Source organism: Corvus hawaiiensis, chromosome 2 (assembly GCF_020740725.1).
Source record: "Corvus hawaiiensis isolate bCorHaw1 chromosome 2, bCorHaw1.pri.cur, whole genome shotgun sequence".
NCBI lineage: Eukaryota > Metazoa > Chordata > Aves > Passeriformes > Corvidae > Corvus > Corvus hawaiiensis.
In genome coordinates, this window is record NC_063214.1 from 39,545,955 (window position 1) to 39,568,956 (window position 23,002).

Sequence of the window (23,002 nt, forward strand, 5' to 3'; positions counted from 1 at the left end):
TGAAGCAGGTCAGGGACAACATTGCATTGGATAAATAAATGAAATTATATAGTAGTGAGTGTTTGTGTATGCAAAGCATGCCACTGCTTTGTCACAGCCAGAGAAGTTTGTCGGTTTAGCAAAGTACATTGGTTTATTTTCCAGCCTGTTTGTAGGACTGTTGTTAAGTGTGGGATAATATCCAAACATCAGAAGCTCGAGCCAAAGCTTCCTAAAGAATATTGTGGATATCTTTTGCTATTGTTTTTATGGGCACTGGATCTCATTTGTAGAAATGCAAAAAAAAAGAAAAGTCCTCTATGATACATTGTGAATGAAACTGTATTTCTGATAATGGGTATTTTGTTTGTTCACTGGCCAGTTGCCACGACGTTGCTTTTCTTTTCTGCCCAGGCAGATCTGGTGTACGTGAATTATGGTCGTACAGAAGATTTTTTTAAGCTGGAGCGTGAAATGGGAATTAACTGTACAGGAAAGATTGTCATTGCCAGATATGGGAAGATCTTCAGAGGAAACAAAGTAAGGGTTGTGCTTTAATTTTTCCTCCGTGGGTCAGGCACTTTCATGGTAGAGCTTGAGGGAAGCAGTGAGGGCTGTTTGTTGGAACATATGAGCAGAAGGAAGCCTGCAATGTATCCATTGTGACTGCAGTCTAAGAATAACTTCCAAAACAATAAAACCAGATGAATGTATTAAACTCCTGAGAGAGAGATGACTGCAAACTCCCTAGGCAGTTCTTGCAAAAGAATAGTTTAGGCAACTGAGTAGTTTGTAGAGCCAAGGCTTTTGATACTTGCCATCCATAGAACTGCAGTACTTTGAAATAGGAGCGTTTTGACAAGGAGTCTGATGCACAGAAACTGAGAAACTATCTCTTCTGACTTTAGACAACAAATCTGGCAAAATTTGTGATAGTGGGGCAGTGGGGACAGTGCCTCAGTTTTATGTTCTGTGCTTTATTTCATAGCCTTGACCTATGACTAAAGGTTTGACACAAATAATGAACATATTGTGTTTCACTGTGCTTGGTCCTTCTGCTGAATCTGGGGTAATTTTCACTCTTTCACATACTCATCTTCTTGCATGGAAGCAAATCTCAACATTCAGATTTATTGCTGCATTAAAAAAAAAAAAAAAGCCACATCTTAAAAGCAAATAATTTCACAGGTTAAAAATGCCATATTAGCAGGAGCCCAAGGGATCATACTTTATTCAGACCCTGCTGACTACTGCGCACCTGGAGTAGATCCTTATCCAAATGGCTGGAACCTTCCAGGTGGAGGAGCCCAGCGTGGGAATGTTTTAAACCTGAATGGGGCTGGGGACCCTCTAACACCAGGTTATCCTGCAAAAGGTGAGTGAAAGTTCTGTAGCCTGGGCCATCAAGTACTTTATAAACTGGTGCTGAAAGTGTGTCACTAGAAATTCAATTATTTTCAGTACAGATGCAGAGAAAAATGCTGCTTGAAATTATTATTGACAGTGGTTAATTTCCTATTACATAGCAAGTTCTATCTGTGTCATTCTAACTGGTTTCAGTTAGGCAGGGGAAGAAAGTTCCTAGCAGAATCTTTGTATGGTCCCACACTTGTGACACTTAAAAAAGCAGGGTGTGTAGGTTTACAGACTGAGAAGCAGCAGAAAATGACTGAGAATTTATAACCATTTTAAAATATCTGTGTTTCTCAAGAGGACCAGTTTAAACTAGATTGTACCCTACCATCAAAGAGGGCTAATAGCTTTACATGGAGGTATGTTTCCTTGCTGATCATAAATTCCAAGCAGAAAACCAGTTTAAAATCCTTTTTAAGGGGAATTAAATTCCTGTAGCAAAAATAATAGTAGCCTGGAGTCTTTCAAAAGTTGGCACCATGTGCTTGTCTTGTCCTTGTTGGCATCCTAAACTCAGTCTGAACTAGGTTGCCTGCCAGTGCTGTCTGCTGATGGGATGGCTGTACAGGGGTGCTTCTGGAAAGCTCATGGGCTTGTGTGACCACTGTTGGGGGTGTAAGACAACCTAAAACCAGGTGAGATTGTGTGTGCCAGGCCTACCAGACTCAGAGGGACATTGCCTGTCTTCAACCCAGGTAAATGCATCTGTGGATGTTCTCTGTACCTTGTCAACCAGCTGCACAGGTGCCATCTTCACCTCACACACCAGCTTGGTTTCCCCACAGCCAGCCTAGAGGAGAAGTTATAATATGGTTGGACTGCAAATGTAAGCTTGCATCAAGCCTGGGGACTTCTTTTGCACAGCTGTGCAGATGCATTCCTGGGTTTGTGGTTCTGTCATTACAGTTTGGTTTCCTAGAAGCAGTATGTGAGAAATGATGTAAGAATCAAAAAGAAGCATATATGCTTGTGGCTGCACTGCTCAGAAGTGTTTCCAGTTTGGTAAAAGTTGCTCAGAACACTATAAACTTGACATTTTGTTCTGGTTTCTCAGAGTACACTTTCAGATATAAATTTAACGAAGGTGTAGGGATTCCCAAAATCCCGGTTCATCCCATTGGATATCATGATGCAGAAGTATTACTGCGGTGAGTATACATCAGTCCTCCTCACCAGAAGTCAGTATTCCCAAATGCATAGATAAATTTTTCACATTAAGATGGCAAAATCTATGCTGTTACTTGTATTTGCTACTCTTTTGTAGTAATGTGTGCTTCACAAAATGTGAAAAATTCAAAGCAATCTGTTTTTTGCAATAATGCTTTTAGGAATTTTGTAAAGCCATCTTGGTTTTGCTGCAATAATTATTAAGGGAATTTAAGATTTTAGCCTACTTGTCAACTGCATTTGTCTTGGTTTTCACTTCACAGTGCAATGGGAGGACCTGCAGCACCAGATAGCAGCTGGAAGGGAAGTCTCAATGTGTCTTATAACATAGGGCCAGGATTCACAGGCAACTCTTCTACAAGGTCTGTTTTAATACTTGCCTGTTTATACAATATTGCAAAAACAAAAAAGGAAAAAAAAAAAAAGAAAAAAAATCCCCCTGAAGGAAAGACTCTGAAATGATACATCTAGAGATACTCGGGAGAAATTTGCTACCTTCTGCTACAGTTACATTTGGTGATAATTATTAGAATTTGAAAATAAATTACATTAAAAAAAGATCATAGATTAGCAGATCAGGCCACATGACAATGACATTTGGCACTAAATTGCAATAAATCTAAAGATCACTTTTGTGTGACTTTTCCACATAAAAATAGTTTCAGTTTACATGAGTTATTATTCAGTGAGGACTGGTAGAGGATCTCGATGAACGGGGTAAAAATGCTGTATCATTATCACTACTCCATCTCCTGGATAACAAGAGTATGTCTGAATATTTAATTTTATAAAGACTTCATTTATCATTATTCTTTCCTGCTCTGCTTTAACACTAGCTGAAAATGAATAATGTAGGAATAACTAAATAAGAAAGCATATTTGACATAATTACAGCGCTGTTTGGAGTATCTTGAAGAACAACAGTGAGAAAACAATATGATTCATCTGCAAAACTTGTATTTTTGAATTCACTTTTTAACATCTTCCTACTTGGCAGAATAACATTTTTTGTAAATATGGATTAATTCTGCACGTAACTTCTTTCTCAGAGTAGTTCCATATCAAAATGAAGCTTTTGATTCTAGGTAGAAAGTCACTTGCACATGGAAAGTGTGCGCATATACGCATGCCCAAGGCACTGGTGTCAGTTATTTTCTGGGCAAAGATCCAGTGGCTGTCCTGAAGTAGGTTTTGATTTTGACAGCCATGCAGATCTGCTGCTGAAAAGATAACTTCAAATGTGAAACTCCTGAGGTTTTGCCAGACACAACCCCCCCATTGTTTGGTGCTTTGTTTCTCCTACAGGTTAAGGGGGACGAATACTGTATTCATTTTATCTCTCCCAGTACCTGGATTCCCTTTGTTTTTATGATATTTCACAAGTGGATTTTATTGGTGGGGGACAGGGAAGAAAAACCTGTGCTTCTCGTAGAAGGTTTCCTGCCTCTAATGGAAGATTACCTGCCCATGGCAGGGAGGTTGGAACTAGGTGATCTTTAAGGTCCCTGCCAACCCAAACCATTCCACTATTCTATGATTGACAAATCTTGGTCACTTAGGTCTGCTGTCCTAAACAGAGATTTCAATTTATTCCTGGATGAATATTCCTAATGAACTTTTCTCCAAGTTCTATATTATTACATGGACCTGTGCTAGAATATCAAAATGTATTCTTTATAAACATATGCATATCCACAATTATCATTTTGGTCAAAATGTAAATGTATTTTTAATTACTGTGCATGTTTTTCAGTTTACTCCTCTAGTACACAATTATCTGATTGGCTCCCATAAACAAAAATTCAACAAATTCTGTAAATCTTTGCAAATTTATAGACTGGACCAGCTTGTAGCGTTTTTTCTAAGGCATCACCAACAGGCTAAGCTGAAATAAAAAATGGGACTCTGAGACAGCGTGACAATGCTGAACACACATAAAAAACACAAAGCAGGACAGAGGCACAAACTCTGGTTTATATGTTAATATTATTGGCTTTTTTATTGGCTTATTAGTCAGAAATGGATATTCCACACTGCCTTTCATTTCAGAAAAGTCAGAATGCATGTTCATACAAGCAATAAAATAACACGAGTTTACAATGTCATTGGCATCCTCAGAGGAGCTCTGGAACCAGGTGAGCATCAGGTGCTTGATGACTTTAATTCCTTCTTTATTTGTGTTTGTTGAAGTTGTACTTGTGTTGTAAGAAGCTTAAAAATTTTTAAATGCCCATATAATATGGAGTCTTAAGAAATTCTTAATAGTTTTTCTGTCCTTCCCATCACACAATTTTTCATTGACATTACCAAGAATGCATTTTAATGGGAATGCTACAATGGTAGATGTCAGAGATTTTTTTTTTTTATGCTGCCTGCCATTTTACAGTAGGTTTCCCCTTACATCAGTCATACATTTTGCCTTTGCAAAATTTAACATCATCCAAATTACAGAAAACTAGTGATGATTTGGGACCTTAACATTATACTGTTGATACTTAGTAGCAGGTCATACACATGAAAGACTTTTAGATGGAAAAATATTTATTAAATATTTCTTGTCTTTAGTTGCATACCTCAGTAGAGTAAGCGAATGATTGCAGATTCCCCTAAAAAATAAACTTGTAGCACTGGTATTGATCTTGGAATTTCATTTGATACAAGTAAGGATGCAGTCAAAAAAAAATACAGGTAATCCATGTGCATTTTTAATTATGCATTGGTGGTGTATGTTTGTTTCCAGACAGATATATTATTTTAGGTGGTCATAGAGACTCTTGGGTGTTTGGTGGCATTGATCCAACGACTGGTGCCGCTGTTCTGCAAGAAATTGTACGGAGTTTTGGTAAAATGAAGATGGAAGGTAACTTACTACAGGTGTAAAGTAATGGATATGGAAAACAGAAGCTTTAAGGGACAGTGTTTTCATAAGCTGCTGTATTGATTTAACTTTTCACCTCTACAGAAAGTTTTATTTCTCATTATGAAAGATGCAAATTCATTGAAGAGATGCATATGTAGCACTGTGTGGTAGTTGGGTGAATTTATTCCCTCATGAGCGTAATGGTACCCTCTTAGCTGTGCAGAATGAAAATCTTGGATTAAGAAGAAATGCCTCTACAATAATGTATTCCTCTAAGGATTTTGAGAGGATTTTTTTACTGTTATATCAGTTAAGTGCTGTTTTTAAAGCAATTTCAATTAACTGTAGTTAGTCGATTTTTAAGTTGCATTTTCAAGTTTAACTATGTGATTGCAGGTTGGAGACCTAGGCGAACTATTATTTTTGCCAGCTGGGATGCAGAAGAATTTGGATTATTGGGTTCTACAGAGTGGGCTGAGGTAAATAAAAAACTGTGTAAAGCAAAGCAAAACTTGGAAGTGTGTTGCAGGTGGCTGCAGTACCCAGCATCTATTCCTGGACTGCAATCAAAAACTTCAAGGTAAAATTGGAGCACAACAGACTCCTTCAGGTGCTGTGAGGCACTCATATATTTATATAAATTACCTACCTACCTACTGTCTTACAACATAAGTGCACTAACTCTTCTAAGATTTACAAATCTCCTTTGATTCAAAGCTAATATTCTGCAGTGGTCTCTATGTGGAAATCTACCCCATCATTTAACAGAATGATAGTATTTTATATAACACAGACCAGTCCTTTTTCTAACTCTCTATTTGAGAAATTCCTTAGTTTCTCTAAATTTAAGTCCAGGTCCTGAGGCTGTGATCCATCAGCACACCAAGCCCTTTGTATGAAAATCAGTCTTAGTGGGCAAAGCAAAGGATAGGTAATCTGTGAGTGAATAGCTCAAAATTCCTGTGAATTCCAGCATTGTAGAGTCTCAGGGGCAGGACAGTCGATTAATTCTGTAGGAGGATCCCTGACTATATTCCTGCCTGAGAGAAGAATGTTGGAAAATTCAGAAGTGAGGTTCTGAGTGTTTCTGTCTTCCTTTTCCTATTGGGCATGTTATTTTTATCTTCCTTTTCCTGCCTGAGAGAAGAATGTTGGAAAATTCAGAAGTGAGGTTCTGAGTGTTTCTGTCTTCCTTTTCCTATTGGGCATGTTATTTTTATCTTCCTTTTCCTGCCTGAGAGAAGAATGTTGGAAAATTCAGAAGTGAAGTTCTGAATACTTTTATCTTCCTTTTCCTGTTGGGCATGTTCAGTTCTTAGTGGATTTGTTCAACCCCAATAAGAAATATAGGTCTTACGAGAGTTTTCATTGCTTTGTCTGTAAAATCCAAATTAGAAATAGAGCAGGCAGAAAATTGCCTGATGAAACACATTTCTGCTGAACTATGTCAATTTATTAGTATTCAATGGTTTAATAGAAATGTGTTGTCTTGTTCTTCTATTAGAATTTTATTTACAAGTTAATATTTAGCTATGTGGATAGAGTTTTCAGAATCTATAAAATAAAAAATTTTAATCTTTTTAGTTTAGTTTATTGGCATGTATTTCAGGAAATCACAAGATTACATAGCAAAATGGCACATGTCAGAGGAGGTAACAAACCCAGAAATAGGCTCCCAAACACCAAAGAGATTCCATCATTCTTCTGTTAACAAAACTGAGATTTTTATTCCTTCAGATTTGCACTAATTTTTTCACTCATAAGTTGTTTGTCTTCCAGCTGTAACAGAGTCTCTTCATCTTACTGTTGGTTTATGAAACATTAGAGGAAGAAAAAGTAATTTAAATTATTTTAAATCATTTACTGAGAAATTTTAAGGAGTTGGCATTAAAGTTTCATCCCACCTGAACTCTACTGGTGGCAAAGTGTGCTGTATATAAAACTTTATTTGTGATTTCTTTGTCTATGTATCTCTGCATACATTTACATGCTGTCAAGAAAAAACACACAATTGTTTTAATTATGAGGCATACAAAACAATGATACTTAAAGGATCAATTTCTCTTGAGCAAGTCATTAATAAATTAGGGAGTTTTCTTACGTTCTATTTGTTAAATATTGCTACTGCTGTTCTGTGATGAGTTTTGTTTAATAATTTGGTATCTAGTAATCTGTCATTCATTCTTCCATGAAATGGCAGCCGTATAAGGTTAGAAAACTGCAAGTGCAGTTCATATTTGAACCTGTGTTTTGATATTATTGTTTCCTTGCTTCATCTTGGTGGTGTGCATTACTACTCTTTTAGGCCTAAATTAGATTCAGTTTCCTAGAGACATTCCTCACAGCTTACATTCCTCTTCTCTGCAGCTGCCAGATCTGTCATGTATTAAATCTCGAGGAAAATTAACCCATGATTTTCAACATCTTCTGTGTAACAGAAAGAACTGCGATTGTGGCAGCATCCTTTTGCTACACAGATGATCTCCACTGCTCATAAACAAAGGACTTTCTTTTGCTGCAAATATGATTTAGCATGCAGGCAAGGCCCCATGTAGGCATACACAGGCTTGCTCCCTCCCGTCATGTTCTTTTGCAGGGTCTCCTCTACTGGTTTTTTTTAAGATATTAATTTCATTAATGTAGTGTGTAGCTATCAATTACCAATTAAAATTTTAGTTCCCATGACTTACAAATTGTTAGTTGGGTTATAAATTGAATGAATCAAGTAACAATTGCTAACCTAATTAAAATATCTGTCACAAAGCCAAAACCTCGTGGAATACCACTTACTGAGTAGAATATCAATTTCAAACATAATTACATGTTTGCAAAAAAAATAAACAAGATGTGTGTATACATTTAGCATGAAAGCAATGCTTAGGGGACTCAAAATAGTCAATCAACTGCATTTTAGTAGGGAATTTCGGGCTTTGACTTATACCTTTTTGAAATGGAAGGCTGTAGAAATGACAGGAGTGTTTGGTTTATCAGTGTTAAAATTGAGTTCAGTGCTGGGAGCACATATGAATAACTAGGGATTAAAAGCATGGAGGAATTCTGGCTGACCTCACAGTCACATCTTGCATGTTCAGAAAGTCCTGAAGTGCAGAGCTAAAATGCATGTAATAACCCTATTTTACCATGTTACAATTCTTTTCAATAATTTTCTTGTTCCATCTTGCTCCTGTGTGATGCAGCAGGCAGCATCTACATTTTGTGGATGTTTTCCACAACAAATTAAGTCCCAGAAAGGAATAGTGAATTTTATGTGCCCAGATCATTTACCCATCTTCAAACAATATAATTAGTAAGGTACACAGTAGTAATTATCCTGACTGAGATCTTAAAGGCAATGCTGTAAAAAAACAATGTACTTAACATGCTCTTGACTAAATTCCACTAATCGAAAGTAACACATTTACACATTTACAACCCTAGGAAAACGCCAAAGTCCTTCAGGAACGGGCAGTCGCTTACATCAACACAGATTCTTCTATAGAAGGTGGGTCTTTTATTTTTAACCTTACCTTACTTCACAGATGTAATTTTTAATAGTTCTCTGTGAATTATTTATTGCTTGAGATAGGTATTGTGCTGTACAGAATAAGTGTTACAAATACAGAATTAAGTGGAGAGAGAGAGCAATTTAAATTTTGATGCTGCTTTCTTTTGCAAAGAGTGCCATCCATGAGCTGCAGTCCACATGTCTGAGTCAAGAATGTCTCCTCTGAAGGAGTTTATTATTCTGTGCTAAGGAACTGAGAATTCTGTATGTTAAACTGTCTCTTAACAGCATTAGCTCTAATTTACAATTGTAGTTTTAATATATGACAGTCTGCTCCTTGCCCTGATCACAGCCAGCTCCCTTCCCTGTGGCGTTATAATATTTTGAGACAGTAAATTATTATGATTATAAGACCTCAGGCTTACACTTTGTGGGGGTGGGAGACGCTTTGGTGCTTTGAAACAGTGTGCTCACCTTTGTTGATTGCCAGGAGCAGGGAGTTATATATTTATTACAGCAGGACTTTTCTAGAAAAATAAGCGCTGAAGAGTGTTTCACAAAAAACCCTTATGCACCATTATCCAACTATGGTTGTCCTTCAGACTATGAGAAGAATATGTCATTCAGGAATGCTGCTTAGAAATTGGCCTTTTTTTTTGAGGGGGCCCAACACTATGATCTGTATCAGAAAATCCTTCTGAAAATAGGCTGTGCTTTTTTACAGAAAGACCTTTGTTGCTGTTGTCTGTGCTGAAATAATAGAAGAGTCCTGCGAAGCTGCTCTGCATCATAACCTCAGTTATTCAGGGCATTACTCTTCCCATGTCAAACCCAACTTATTTGGGCTTCCTGCATGTGAATAAAATGGATATCAACAGGCATATTTAGGAACTCTTTTTATTACTGTCAGCTGAAAATTTTGTCTGTCACAAAAGGATTGGAAAGAAAGAAAAGCCAAACCCAGTTTCTAAATGCTCAGTTGGAGTTGGGGAATAAGGAGGGTTAGAGCTGTTTCTTCATTTATGCTGCCTACATGCTGTGTAAAAAGTAGAGCTGAATTTCATGCCTAGAAAATCTCACAAATGAAATAATGGCTTTACAGCTGCTTCATATTCTCACCATGGATTGTAACGCATATTTTTTAGTTGGTTTGAAGCCAACGTGCTGCTGCCTTAAAAATTTTCTTCTAAATCTTGATTATTCAAACATGTCTCTTGCTTCATGCATTAAAGAAAATGTGAAAGCAAAACAACTGGAAAAGAAGTCTGTAATAAGGAAAAGAACACCATGTTCAGTGTGCTGGTTTAAGTATCTTGGACATTTTGTTATGATCCAGTTTTAAGGTTCTTAGAAATGCCTCTGCCCAAATTAAGGTGCAAATGAGACCATATGCCAGTGACAATACTAAGGGTTTTATTTGATGGTAAATATGAGAGAGAGAGAGAGAAAGAAAGAAAGAAAAAGAGAAAAAGAAAGAAAGAAAGAGAGAAAGAGAGAAAGAAGTAGAAGATAGGTGGGGGGGGACAGAAAGAGTGACTGGGACAGAGTAAGGAAAATATCACCACTCCATGGATCCCAGTGATGTTGGTTGATCCTCTCCAGCTGCTCTCTCGGTGGTGAAGGTCCCCCAAAAGGCACAGAGTCCCATGGGTGTACATGCTCAGGCTGGGTGGGCATGTCCGGCCATGTCCCCCTGGGGTGGGGGTCAGTCTCTCACAGCAGACTCTGGGTCTGTTGCACCACGTGCAGCCCTGTGGGGCCAAGCCTCTCACGGGAATGTCCTGTGGATGTGCCCTGTGGGGCTGGGGGTTCCACAGCTGGGCCAGTTTGTGTAACGGAGGATGGGTGTTTATTGCCTCTCACCAGAGGTTGCACCATGCACCCAAAACCTCCTCCTCCCCCTCGGCTGGGTGGAGTCTGTGTAAACCTGGCTTCTGTGAGCTGGGCTCTCCTCCCACCCCAAACTCAGCCAGGGACAGTTGCAGCTGGTGGCTTTGACCTTTTGTGGATGCAAACCTTTCCCTCAGCCTGAGATGACTGAACAATGCATTTCCCTTTATCTAATCAACAGTTTGACTTTCAGTTCAAAGTCCTACTCTTCAGGGAAACTTCTTCGGTTGTAGCTTCTTTATAATGAGCAAAACTTTATATCAATGTTTGAGGCATGAACTATTTTCAGTCTCTTGACACATCCCTCACCTGACTGAGCAGTAAAATCCCCTGTAGACACATAGCATCCATATACTCTTTTGAGATTTTGGTTTTTTTATTTATGTTCTTCAGAACACTTCTTATACCACTTTTTGTACAGCAAATTATTTCTATTTATTGTCCTACGGCAATGAAAAGAAGCAAAGCAGGTCATTGTTTTAAGCACTTTTGTAACTTGAATTTCCAGTTCTCAAATTCTGACTCTCCTTGGAAGTGGTATTTTTTCCATCACCTTACTTTTTTTGCCTTCGGTTTAACAAAAGCTTTGGGAATTGTATGAGTGACAAGGGCTTGTAGCTAATGAGGGATAATTAGGCATACTTCAGAGCTATGGGAAAGCTTACTTACATTACTATGGATGTACTATACCCAGTACATCATCGTCATGTAGTGGCAGTAACTCATACAGTGAGACCATGCAGTCTATTTCTGTATATATTCTGAGGCAAGATATGAATTCTTCCCTTAGAGTCAAAAAGTTTATCTAAGAAAGGACTGCTGGGTTTAATCCACTAAGAAGATAATGCCACTGGTACATGAAGGGAAAATTTCCATGTCTTTGTTTTATTTTCAGGTAACTACACATTAAGAGTTGACTGTACCCCTCTTCTCAACAAACTGGTGTATAATCTGACAAAAGAGGTACAGAATCAGTCTATTTTTTCTGCGTTTCTTAGAATAAGTAAGATTCCAAGTTTATTTGATGAAACTGGATTATTGAATAATGTCAGATTTATTTTATTGCTGCGCTGGAAGAATCTTGATCCCACCAAAATGAATAGCAAAACATCCCATTGGCAGTAAACAGCCCATGCTCACAGTTCCTCAGTATTCTTAAAAGGATTTAAACATGTTACTGACATAAGTGAGATCTTATTTGCAATATATAGTAAAAATAATAATAATAAAAGCAAGATGGCAAAACACTTCAGCAAGATCCATTCTCTAAAGTGATAATTGAAGGAAAAAATTTTCACATTGGCTAGCTACCATTTTCTCTCTGTCTGTTCCCCTGAATCTCCTCCATATCTCACTGAGCCCCTGAAATATGTGATAAATACTGAAGGATTGAGAAGGTTTTGTAACAGGTCTGATGTATGGATTTGCATGATTACAAGTGCTCTAACCGTGACTCCTTTACTTTCACCTCTCAGGATACTTTATCGTAAGGCTGAAAGGTTGTGATCCATTAAAGCATGGAACTTTATTGGCCATGTGAGGAGTTAACCAGATTAGGCACCTCTCATGAGCCACTGCCACCATCCTCAGATGTGGATTCATCTCAGTTAACAGAAGACAGCTCTGTCTGACTTGAGCAACATGGGCTCCCTGTAAAGGCATTGGGTAGAAATAGGTGCCTTAAGGATGAGATTAATTTGACCAAATGTGGTTGTCTGCCTTTGTATGTGCAAAGGTAGACAACCTGTACTATTGTATAGTACTATATTTACTGTTTTCCCCCTGATCTTAAGGGAACTCAGGTCACTTGTTCCAGTGTAAAAATCTGCCCTGCAACAGGACTTGGTAGGATGACTCCAGGTACCAATCTCCCATCCTGCCAGATGCATTCATCCTGAGTTATTTTGAAACCCAGTATGCTTTTACCACCTGAAATGCCACAGTTTAGATCTGGGGAGGTTTATCTATGCTATTCCCATTATTTCCTTTCCTTTCCTTTCCTTTCCTTTCCTTTCCTTTCCTTTCCTTTCCTTTCCTTTCCTTTCCTTTCCTTTCCTTTCCTTTCCTTTCCTTTCCTTTCCTTTCCTTTCCTTTCTCCTTTCTCCTTTCTCCTTTCTCCTTTCTCCTTTCTCCTTTCTCCTTTCTCCTTTCTCCTTTCTCCTTTCTCCTTTCTCCTTTCTCCTTTCTCCTTTCTTTCTCCTTTCTCCTTTCTCCTTTCTCCTTTCTCCTTTCTCCTTTCTCCTTTCTCCTTTCCTTTCTCCTTTCCTTTCTCCTTTCCTTTCCTCTCCTTTCCTCTCCTTTCCTTTCCTCTCCTTTCCTTTCCTTTCCTTTCCTTTCCTTTCCTTTCCTTTCCTTTCCTTTCCTTTCCTTTCCTTTCCTTTCCTTTCCTTTCCTTTCCTTTCCTTTCCTTTCCTTTCCTTTCCTTTCCTTTCCTTTCCTTTCCTTTCCTTTCCTTTCCTTTCCTTTCCTTTCCTTTCCTTTCCTTTCCTTTCCTTTCCTTTCCTTTCCTTTCCTTTCCTTTCCTTTCCTTTCCTTTCCTTTCCTTTCCTTTCCTTTCCTTTCCTTTCCTTTCCTTTCCTTTCCTTTCCTTTCCTTTCCTTTCCTTTCCTTTCCTTTCCTTTCCTTTCCTTTCCCCCCTCTCCCCTCTCCCCTCCCAATTTTCCTTTCTCCATTCTCCCCTCCCAATTTTCCTTTCCTTTTTCCTTTCTTTTATTTTCCAATCAATTCTTTCTATCTTAATCTTTCATCCTTGCAGAGGGAAGAAGCTGTGCTGTTCAAATATTAGCTCTGACACTTGGCACACTGAAGAGAATTCTCTTCTGACTATAAAATTTTTCATGTCCTTAGTGCTGCAGGGCCCTTGATAAAATAATTTACTTTCTGTCTGTAGTAAGCCACTAACTCAGGAAGACATTTTCCTGTGAAAGATAAACAAAGTTTAAAAAAAAATGCTCTGGGCTAAAAATAGTAACTTGCTCTTGATCTTAAGTCAACTATTCAACTATTGCTGGTTAGAGTAGAAAACTGCCATTAAAGTACCATGCAAAGTACTTGAGACTGACTTTAAAAAAATTAATGCCATATTCACTGTCATTTTAGCTTTTAACAGTGGAAGCATGATGTAAACAATAGAAAACCTGGCATCCTGACCCCTGATTATGCATGTCCAAAGGAAAGTTATTTCTGTTCCTATTAAGGAGTCCAACATCCAGTTATCCAACATCCAAAGATCTCTTTGCTCTTCTTGTTTTTTAGTGAGCCAGTTCTCACCAGAAAGAAGTGCAGTGTGCACGTGAAGTGTTTCCTTTCAGGGAGTTCTCATTTAAGTGTGGTCCCCAGCATACAGATGGGACATTCACCTATTGACTGTCTTTTTGGCCCTGCTTTACTGCCAGGGTTTAGACATTTGGTCAGCACCAGAGAGTGTCTGCAATAGTTCAATTCCAATTCCCCTGTGATTATCACTTCTCCTTTTGCATTTATACTTAAAGAACTCTGCATCTTCCCTTGAGTTAGCAGGAAGCTTATGCTGAGCCTAGATTGGGATCTAAGTCAGGGTAAATATTATGTTTTACTATGCTCTCAGTGTTGTATGAAAAAGCTGACCAATGCTTTTTTTACATGACCAGAGCTGTCGGAATAACATCTTTGCCAGAGCATAGAGTTCTTTTGCTCCCATATGTCAGAGTTCAGCTTGCTCTTATTAATTTGCCATTTTCACTTTAGCCCGAGGACTTGACCAAAGTACCCTGAAAATGACAGCAGCCAAGCAGTTATTTCACAAAATTGTTATTTTCCTGCTAGCTGCTGACAGAATCTCAGAGGTCAGAACCCTTTGGAATTTCAATTTGGACTCTGTATGTTTTTCGGTGTCGAATTTAAGTCCCAACAATATGGTGGGACTGTGTATCTATCCATGAATATTTATGCTTTTTATTTTGGGGGAAAAAAAATACATTCCTCTGCACATAATAACTAATCTTATATGTTTATATTTAAATTTAAATTTAAATAATTTTAAAGGACAATGTCTATTAAGGTTCTTTAAGTGTAGGTGGAGACCAGGGCTGGAGTCTTGAATTGTTTTCACTCTGCCACAGATTTTCTAAGAGCTTTGGTCAACTTATTTTATACTCTTTCATAGTTTTGTTGGCAGCATGATGACAGCACTAATACTTACCTTTTCCATCCTGGTTACAGAGATTTTGGGGTTTTTTTTAGGGTAAGGGTGAGACCTACATTTGTACATACAGTGTCTTGCACAATGATTCTCCAGGCTTGGTTGAGTCCCCTTGGCACAGCTGTAATATGCCTGGTTTGGACCCTTCCTTCCAGTACAGTTCTTTTGTACCTTTCCTACAGAAAAAGCAGTCAAATTTTAGGTTTAGCTGTGTTGATAGAATATTGCTGCTGTGCAGGCCAAACAGGCTTGTGGTTGTCATCTCCCCATGCCTGCTGAAAGGAAAGCAGCTGGGACACCCTAGTTTCTGGAGAAGTCCCATAGTATTTTATATGCTGTTGTGTGTGTACACGCACATTCCCCCTGTAGTAGATGAGCTCCAGGTAGCATCCTAAAGTTTTTAACCTGTTCTTTCCTACTGTCTGAGGTTGGTTCCAAGTGCCTGTGACATGCTTTCCTTGTTGGGAATGCATAAATGTGTGAAAGAGGCGCCAATATTCACTTCCCTGCACGCAGCAACACTGCTGGTTAAGAACGATGCAGGGAGCTGTGAAGATGTCCTTTGATAACAAATCGAGCTAGAGGTACTTCCAGTGAGATCTAATATTTCCCTCTCCAGATTTTAAGCCCTGATGAGGGTTATGAAAATAAGTCTCTTTATGAGAGCTGGCTTGAGAAAGATCCCACGACTGAAAATAATACCTATCCCAGGTAAGCTCTTAATATGTTTGGGTTTTTTCCCCCAGTATTTTAATCATATCATGGCATGGCTACTCACCAGAATTTTTCGAGGTGTGCTACTTATGGCAGCAACACAAAACCTTTTAGCACAAGGTGACTCTCTAGCAATATCTTTTATAGTAAAATAAAATAAAATTTTATTATTTTCATTCAATGATGGTGACATTATTCCTGCAGTAAAATGAAACCTCATACTTTAAAAAGGCCTTTTAATTAGTAGAAATGCAATGTGGAAAGCAATCAAAAAAAAGCAGGGTGGGGAAAGAGTTCAAAACATAGTTTAGTCACCTACTAGACAAGATAAAATCAAAATTATAAGGATAATCAAATGCTCAGTTGAAAAAAGCTGCCTAGAGCGGTAATTAAAAAGCAGTAATTAAAAAACTTGTGATAATTATTCCTTGTTTATACAATGGGTGTAAATGTATTATATTACAAATCTATGTATGAGTGTATTAAGACTTCATATTTGAAGGTATTAAAACTCCAAATCACTCTTTCAACCTATGACTCAGAAAGGCTAAATCTTATTCACAGTGTGGCATTACTGATGTAAGGTAAACAGAACCGCCCCTTTTTGTGACCTGACCAAAATGCTCTGCAGGTTTCTGGCCCTGCTGAGTTTCTGGATTCATTAGACTCACCGAGATGTCTTCCTTTTGAAAAAGCTATCAGATCCAATCTTTCTTAGTTGATGCAAACAGCTCCTTGCAGAAATGTATACTAACTATGTATACTAACTTGAGCTGAACAGAAAAAACTTTTTTTTTAGCTGAGAAACATTAATTATTCGCCAGGCCAGACATGTACACCAAAAACTGAACATCAAACGTAAATATTTGAAAATACTTAGGGTATTACGTCTGTCTACTGCAGTTTTCCTCCCCCTGCCACGGCGCACCTTCCCACCAGATGGCAGCAGTGGCCCGCAGGTGCCGGGTGCCGACCGTGCCTTCCGCAGCGGGAATTATTTATCGGTCTTGGATTCTGCGGTGGAATGTGCCAAGTACACAAACACATCTGTCTTTACACACACTGCTGCCCAATTCGTATTAGTTTGGAAATAGACGATTGATGTTTTAAGACGGCAGAGACATGTCTGGTACAGTTTTATGGCTCCTGTGCATAAAGTGTTTGTTTGTATTTTTAATGTCATCGCTGCCATAATTAGGATTGCTACAATTAAAAGATCTTCCTAGCAATATTGGATACTGAATCAGAGAGTTGGAATAAAATCAGTTAAGTAATTAAGCTTGCCACGCATCTAGTCTTTGATCTTACTAGTGTCCCTGATGTGCCCTTCAGAAGAACTGACCTCAATTTCTCTGAAAAATCTGCATTTTGCATAAATTAGTACCGTACTGTTCAGTAAGTGCTCTCACTAAGATGTTGTTTTTTCAACATGCAGAATAAATAAACTGGGGTCGGGCAGTGATTTTGAAGCTTACTTCCAGCGACTGGGAATTGCATCAGGCAGAGCTCGTTACACCAAGAACAGGGTAAGTCTGACAGATTGCTTGAAGAAGTTTGATAGTGCTGAGCAGTCATCCTGTTAAAAGCATTTATTCATAATTAATTAAAAAGCTTCAAAGCATCTTTGAATGGTTTGTATATCAGTGACATTTCTTAATTTAGCAAGAAACCTAAATGTTTGGAGAATAAAACATGTTACAGTGATATGTATATCCTATAGGATGTCAAGTTTACGGAAAGGTATTTATGGAGTCTGACTGAAGGTGGATAGTTTGTTCCACCATGCTATTAATAGTCCTCTTAATATACAAATCTTCCATAGTTGTGTTCAGAAAGAGCTACACAAGGAAAAAAAAAAGGCTGTGATTGAGGACTTTTGCTATCCAAACTCCAAACTGTTTTGACTCTTGGAGAAGGCAATCTGTGCAATGGAACTGAAGGCTGGTCTGTGTAGGTAGAGAGAAGGAAGCCTGCTCACTTAATCCTGTGCAACAGTCCATGGATTCAGGTTGGTTTAATTTTTTAATAGGAACACACAAAAATGAAGGATAGTAAATTGTGTTTTGTAGCAAATAGCTTTTTTGATTTGGAAACCATAACGAAACATCAGAGTCATAAAGTGATCAATACATCTCCTAACTGCAGTCAGAATACAGAGCACTGACGAATTTTCTTGCTCTTTTCCAGAAAGCAGACAAATTCAGCAACTATCCTGTTTATCACACTGTTTATGAGACATTTGAGCTAGTGGAAAAATTTTACGACCCCACCTTCAAGAAACAGTTAACAATTGCCCAGCTACGAGGCAAACTGGTTTATGAACTGGCAGATTCCCAGGTCATTCCATTTGACTGTAGAGACTATGGAGAAGCCTTAAAAGGATATAGCAACAGAATTTATAAATTGGCCAAGAAGCATGAAGAACAGCTGAAACTTTACAAAGTATCATTTGGTGAGTTACAGCCACAAGATTATTTCTTAGGTGCATTAATTAGAATCGTGCAGGGACATGTTACATCTGTCACAGCTCTGCAAATTTATTCCTTTCTTTCCTGTTTGAATTTTGCCATCACAGTAAAGAGCCTCTAGTTTTTTTCCTAAACACAACATAGGTTTGACACACTGTCTTGATGAGAGAGTTATAACAACTTTCATGCATATTATTAATGACAGGCATTATTACAGTGCTCATGGGCAGTCAAGGACCTCAAATGTAGGACAAAGAGGTATCTCAGCCTGCTTCTCCCTTCCTTGCTTGAAAAAGAAGACAAGTCAAGTGCTTATGGCAACTGCTTGGAACTTGAGGGACACGGGTGATCATTCCTCTTCAGCCAAAGACTTCATCTGACCCCAGGGAGCTTCACCATCCCCCTCGGTGCCTGGTTGCCATTTTTAGGCCACAGGAGCACTTCTCCAGCTCTCCTGCATTAATACATCCATTCATACATTTGCTGGGCACTTGAGCACATTGGTCTGGAGCACATAAACCAGGTCTAAAGCAGCAGAGTGTAGCCAGGCTGGGATAGCTTCCACAGTCATTTTCTGTCTCCCCTTTTTTTCTTCTTTTTTCCTTCTTGCCTCGATCGCTCCTTGTGTTTCTGCACCAAGGAGATTTTTCAGTCAGTCCTAATTCATTTGCTATCTGACAAACCCATGATTTAGAGACAAAAACTGCCTTTTGGAGATGCAGTCCTCGTTTGGGGTGTGTGAAACATTGTAAGTAACTCAAATTGAACCCACATTCGGGGGAAATTAAAAATTACATTTGAAACTTCATGTAATGGTTTAGGTGCAAAATTCTTGACTATTTTAAAAAGACACCCTTTTTTGTAAAAAGGCCAGTTGAGACAGAGGAAGCCTTGTGGGATGGATCATCTGGTCTGAGATTCTGCAAAACACAAGGAATTATTTCAGTATGTTCTAGTGTTCACTGCATCATGTCTTGTAAGATCAAATCTAATTATTTTGCAGTAGTGGAATATCTATCAAAATTGCTGTGAAATAATTTATTTTCATTGTTTGAGTTTCTATCTATTTTCAGATTAGAAGTTGCACAAACTACTTCCAGACCAATGCATCTATTCTTGTTCCTAGAATCTAGAAGCAATCTTTTTGATTGCTTTTTTTGGATCTTTTTGCTTTTCTTTTCACCCAGATAACACTGAAACTTCTCCTTAACAACTTTATAAATGTGTCATTCTGTCCATTTTTTTACAAGGCATGTTTTTCAGTCTTTTCATTATTTTCATGGCTCTTCTCTGATGCCTGATGAATTTTAAAATATTTCTTGAACGAACCTATAATTTCTAATTTATTTATTCTATTGCACCAGAGTACATTAAACAACATAGGTGGTTTTTACAATACTGTGAAACTTAAAGTTTATTTCACTCAGCATTTTCATAGAATTGCTTATTGACAACACTGAATGTCAGAAAATTGTTAATTAAGTCTGAATAAATCATATAATTGTCCTTTAAAATAATAGATTAAGGTTCTTATTTGCATTTAGATTCATATTTTAGCTGCTCCTCTGCAACAATGAAGGCTGGAAACCTTTTTTTCATAAAATATGTGCTTGTAGCCATATGCTGTCAGGAAATAATGTTTTCAATTGGGGAAAAAAGAAATGTGATGTTTTCTAGAATAGCCAGCATTGACAACACCGAATAACTAGCAAACACAAACAGAAAGTTTCTTACATATTTTCAGATGATCTTCTTTTTTTTTTTTTTCTCTCTTAAATCCCCTCCTACTGCTTCTGAAATATAATCTGTTGCTGTGATATAGCCATGGTGTCAGCAGGGCAGAACTCTGCCCCTGGGAAACTTAGAGCTCTTGCCACAGGGTTGTGGACAAGTGTGAATTCTCACCCTCACGAGGTGATGTGTCCCTCTGTGCTGCAGTCCATAAACAACTTGGATACACAAAATCTGTGCCTCCAATTGCATCAACTAAACAACAGTATCAAGACAAGAAGAAGCAAGTGTAGGCTCGTGATGAATAAATAAGTTTGCTAGAAATAGAAGAGCAAATGAGACTGAGGAACAGCTTTCAATAGGAGTCCTGGGAACAGAAAGCCTGTCATGTGAAATTGAGTGATAAATGTATAAACAGTGAAGGGATAACAGTTGCCAACGGAGGACTGGATTTAGGAGATGATCTAATCGTATGTCCTATCTTCATGTGCAATCGAAGAGAGGATACTCTAGTTTAGCTGAAGTTTTCTGAAACCTGTGGGCAAAATTTACAAGTCTTAAACTTTCCTTCTTTCTAATTGAGTTGAGTTTTGGTGAGGCCAGAAGTTAGCCTCATAACATCCACCTGTTACTTATTCTACAAAAATTACTTGCATAAATCGACACTTTTCCCAGGTCTGTGTTAAATAGAGCCTTCCGCAAGAACATCATCACAGCTGCTACTGCCATTAAAAGGAAGGCCTGCTGCTAATAACTAAGTTATTCCACATGTCTTGGACGTACTGGCAGGGAGAGGGCAGGAAGAAGCAGCAGCCATTCCTGCCAGCCTGACTGCACACAGCCAGGCAAACCCCTGGGGTCTGAGTGGCAGCGCGGCGGGACAGCACGGAGGGCCATGGCAGCGACACCTCCTGTGCTGCAACTCCAGCGTGCAGAAAGCTCAGGACTCGGCTGCTTTAATCCACCGTGTCTGCCACTGTGTGCCACGACAGCTGTGCCTTTTGTGCCTCACCTAACACTGCTCAATGCACGTTATCACACTCTCCTGTTGTGCTGTGAATAGGACATCTTTCTCCTAGAGTGAAATCCTGCTGTTCTTCCACAGCCCTCTGGAACAGCTGGTATTCTTGATGGAAGTCAGGCTTTTTATACCTGAACACTGCAGGGCATTTGTTCAACAGGAAACTGCAGAGCTCTCAGTTTGCAATGACAGCCTATTTTTTCCTTGCAAGGCAGAGGGAAGATGTATGGTTGTGAAAGCTTTACCAAGCATTCTGCTTTACTGTTGGTTTCATTGCAAAGGGTACTTGCTAGTAGTGCAGCTCTTTAAAGTCTGCATTAGGGAAACCTCAATTATATAAAGACAATTATATAAAGACAAGAAAATTAATGCTATTATATCAGCAAGACAGACGTAGATCTTCTCCCACTGGGCTACTGAAAGGTATATTTGGCTTAGTAGATACTGTGAAGTTGTTAATGTAGTCCTTCCATTCCTAGATCCTCTTTTTTCTGCTGTGGTGAACTTCTCAAAGGCTGCTGCTGAATTTCACAGGAGACTTGAACAAGTTGACAAGAAAGAGTAAGTCTGAAAAAAAAGTTATATCTGTATAATGTATATATTTACATCTATTTATATACATAAATATATGTATATATACATATATACATATATAGATGTATATTTATATACATCTATATATTTACATTAGGTACCCAGAGTGGAAGTTCTTTATGTCTTCTATTATACAAGGATTGTCTCTGATTAATGTAGAACAGAGCCCTTGAACTCTGAGTTAGGCAGTGTCTGCTAAGATGAATTAGCAGCTATAAGAATGTTTCCTGTGATTGATAGTATGAGCTGTAGAGCTTATTACTAGTATCAGGTTGTCATTAAAATTACTGTAATGCATGGAAAGGCAGGTAGCAATGAAAGTTAGACTTGGACTGAGATCTCTATTTAGACACCTACGATTGAGTGCTGCAGGTGATGCCAGAATTTGTACTTTCAGCACACTTCAAGGAGAGGATGATGCTTCAGAGTATCTGAGATGCTTTCAAGCTTTCAAGCCTAAGGGCCCTGCAGGACTACTGTGCCCTCTGAGTGCAGTGACTGGAGGCCACATATGGTACCAGTTGTGTTTAGGCAGCTGAATCTCATCCTTACTATGGTACTGTATAGATTAGAACAGGACTATGGACATTTGGCTTATGGGTGGACACCAAAATTTAACTATCTTCATCTTGATGTATATCTCAGCCTTCTACTCCCCTCTCTTAGGTGGCATATTTCCAGTGCCATTTAATACTAAGCAAGTATCTGACACTCTCAGGAAGTTTCCCATTTTATTTTGCATAGTGTGAAATCTTGTTGAGTTTTCTAACACAAAAATACCAATGCATTAATATAACATGGATTCAGTATCTCCATTTGCAAAACCTCATGGTTTTTTGTCAACTGTAGACCGCACTTGTCTTTTTTTTTTCTTTTCCTGCCAAAAAAAAAAGAGAAGAAAAGTGTTTTAAATGAAACATGTTTCCCCACTGTGTGACATTTCTCCACCTCCCTCTCCTGCAGTTCACTTGCAGTGCGCATCATAAACGATCAGCTGATGTTGATAGAAAGAGCTTTCACTGATCCTCTGGGCTTGCCAGGAAGGAAGTTTTACAGGTGAGGCTAAAAGTTTCTTGACCTGCTGTCTAAGGCACTGTATTTTTGCAGCTGACTGGTCAGCTGAATTGCTGTATAGGTCTCACAGGAATTACAGTTCAGCACATTGCTTTAGGTACAACCCAGTGAGTAGTGGACTTTGTTTATAAACCTTAAGGAGAACTCCTTGGCTACATCAGTCCCATGGAGCCAAATTCCTCTCTTTTTGCTCTCTCTATATTAGCACAACACCATCATACTCTGCCTTTTACTTGTAGGTGTTCAGTACTACTGCTGTTACAACGTGCTCTTGTGAACGAACATCTGCAAAGTGAGGACTGAGTGGAAAGTGAACTGTATTGAAAAGAAATGTGAAAAGAGGGTAGAGTAGAAGGGAGACAACAATGAGAACAGATGTGTAGTGAGGGTCAGTTGAAGAGAGAAG

At 38.5% G+C, this 23,002-nt stretch overlaps 1 protein-coding gene across 4 annotated transcripts in view; it reads left to right on the top strand.

The window, feature by feature from the left end:
• The window catches only part of LOC125321524 (N-acetylated-alpha-linked acidic dipeptidase 2-like), a 32,465-nt gene that overhangs the window by 6,993 nt on the left and 2,470 nt on the right, over positions 1–23,002 (top strand). For 2 of the 4 annotated variants that reach the window (XM_048294515.1, XM_048294517.1), the window contains exons 5-19: positions 394–519; positions 1,168–1,354; positions 2,447–2,540; positions 2,823–2,921; positions 4,609–4,694; positions 5,300–5,419; positions 5,816–5,898; positions 8,858–8,921; positions 11,710–11,777; positions 15,614–15,705; positions 17,144–17,234; positions 17,896–18,160; positions 21,408–21,489; positions 21,920–22,036; positions 22,486–22,578. In XM_048294515.1, the coding sequence (XP_048150472.1) occupies positions 394–519; positions 1,168–1,354; positions 2,447–2,540; positions 2,823–2,921; positions 4,609–4,694; positions 5,300–5,419; positions 5,816–5,898; positions 8,858–8,921; positions 11,710–11,777; positions 15,614–15,705; positions 17,144–17,234; positions 17,896–18,160; positions 21,408–21,489; positions 21,920–22,036; positions 22,486–22,578 (1,667 nt within the window). The remainder of the gene's footprint in view (positions 1–393; positions 520–1,167; positions 1,355–2,446; positions 2,541–2,822; positions 2,922–4,608; positions 4,695–5,299; positions 5,420–5,815; positions 5,899–8,857; positions 8,922–11,709; positions 11,778–15,613; positions 15,706–17,143; positions 17,235–17,895; positions 18,161–21,407; positions 21,490–21,919; positions 22,037–22,485; positions 22,579–23,002) is intronic. The other 2 variants (XM_048294518.1, XM_048294519.1) reach the window with 2 other exon arrangements.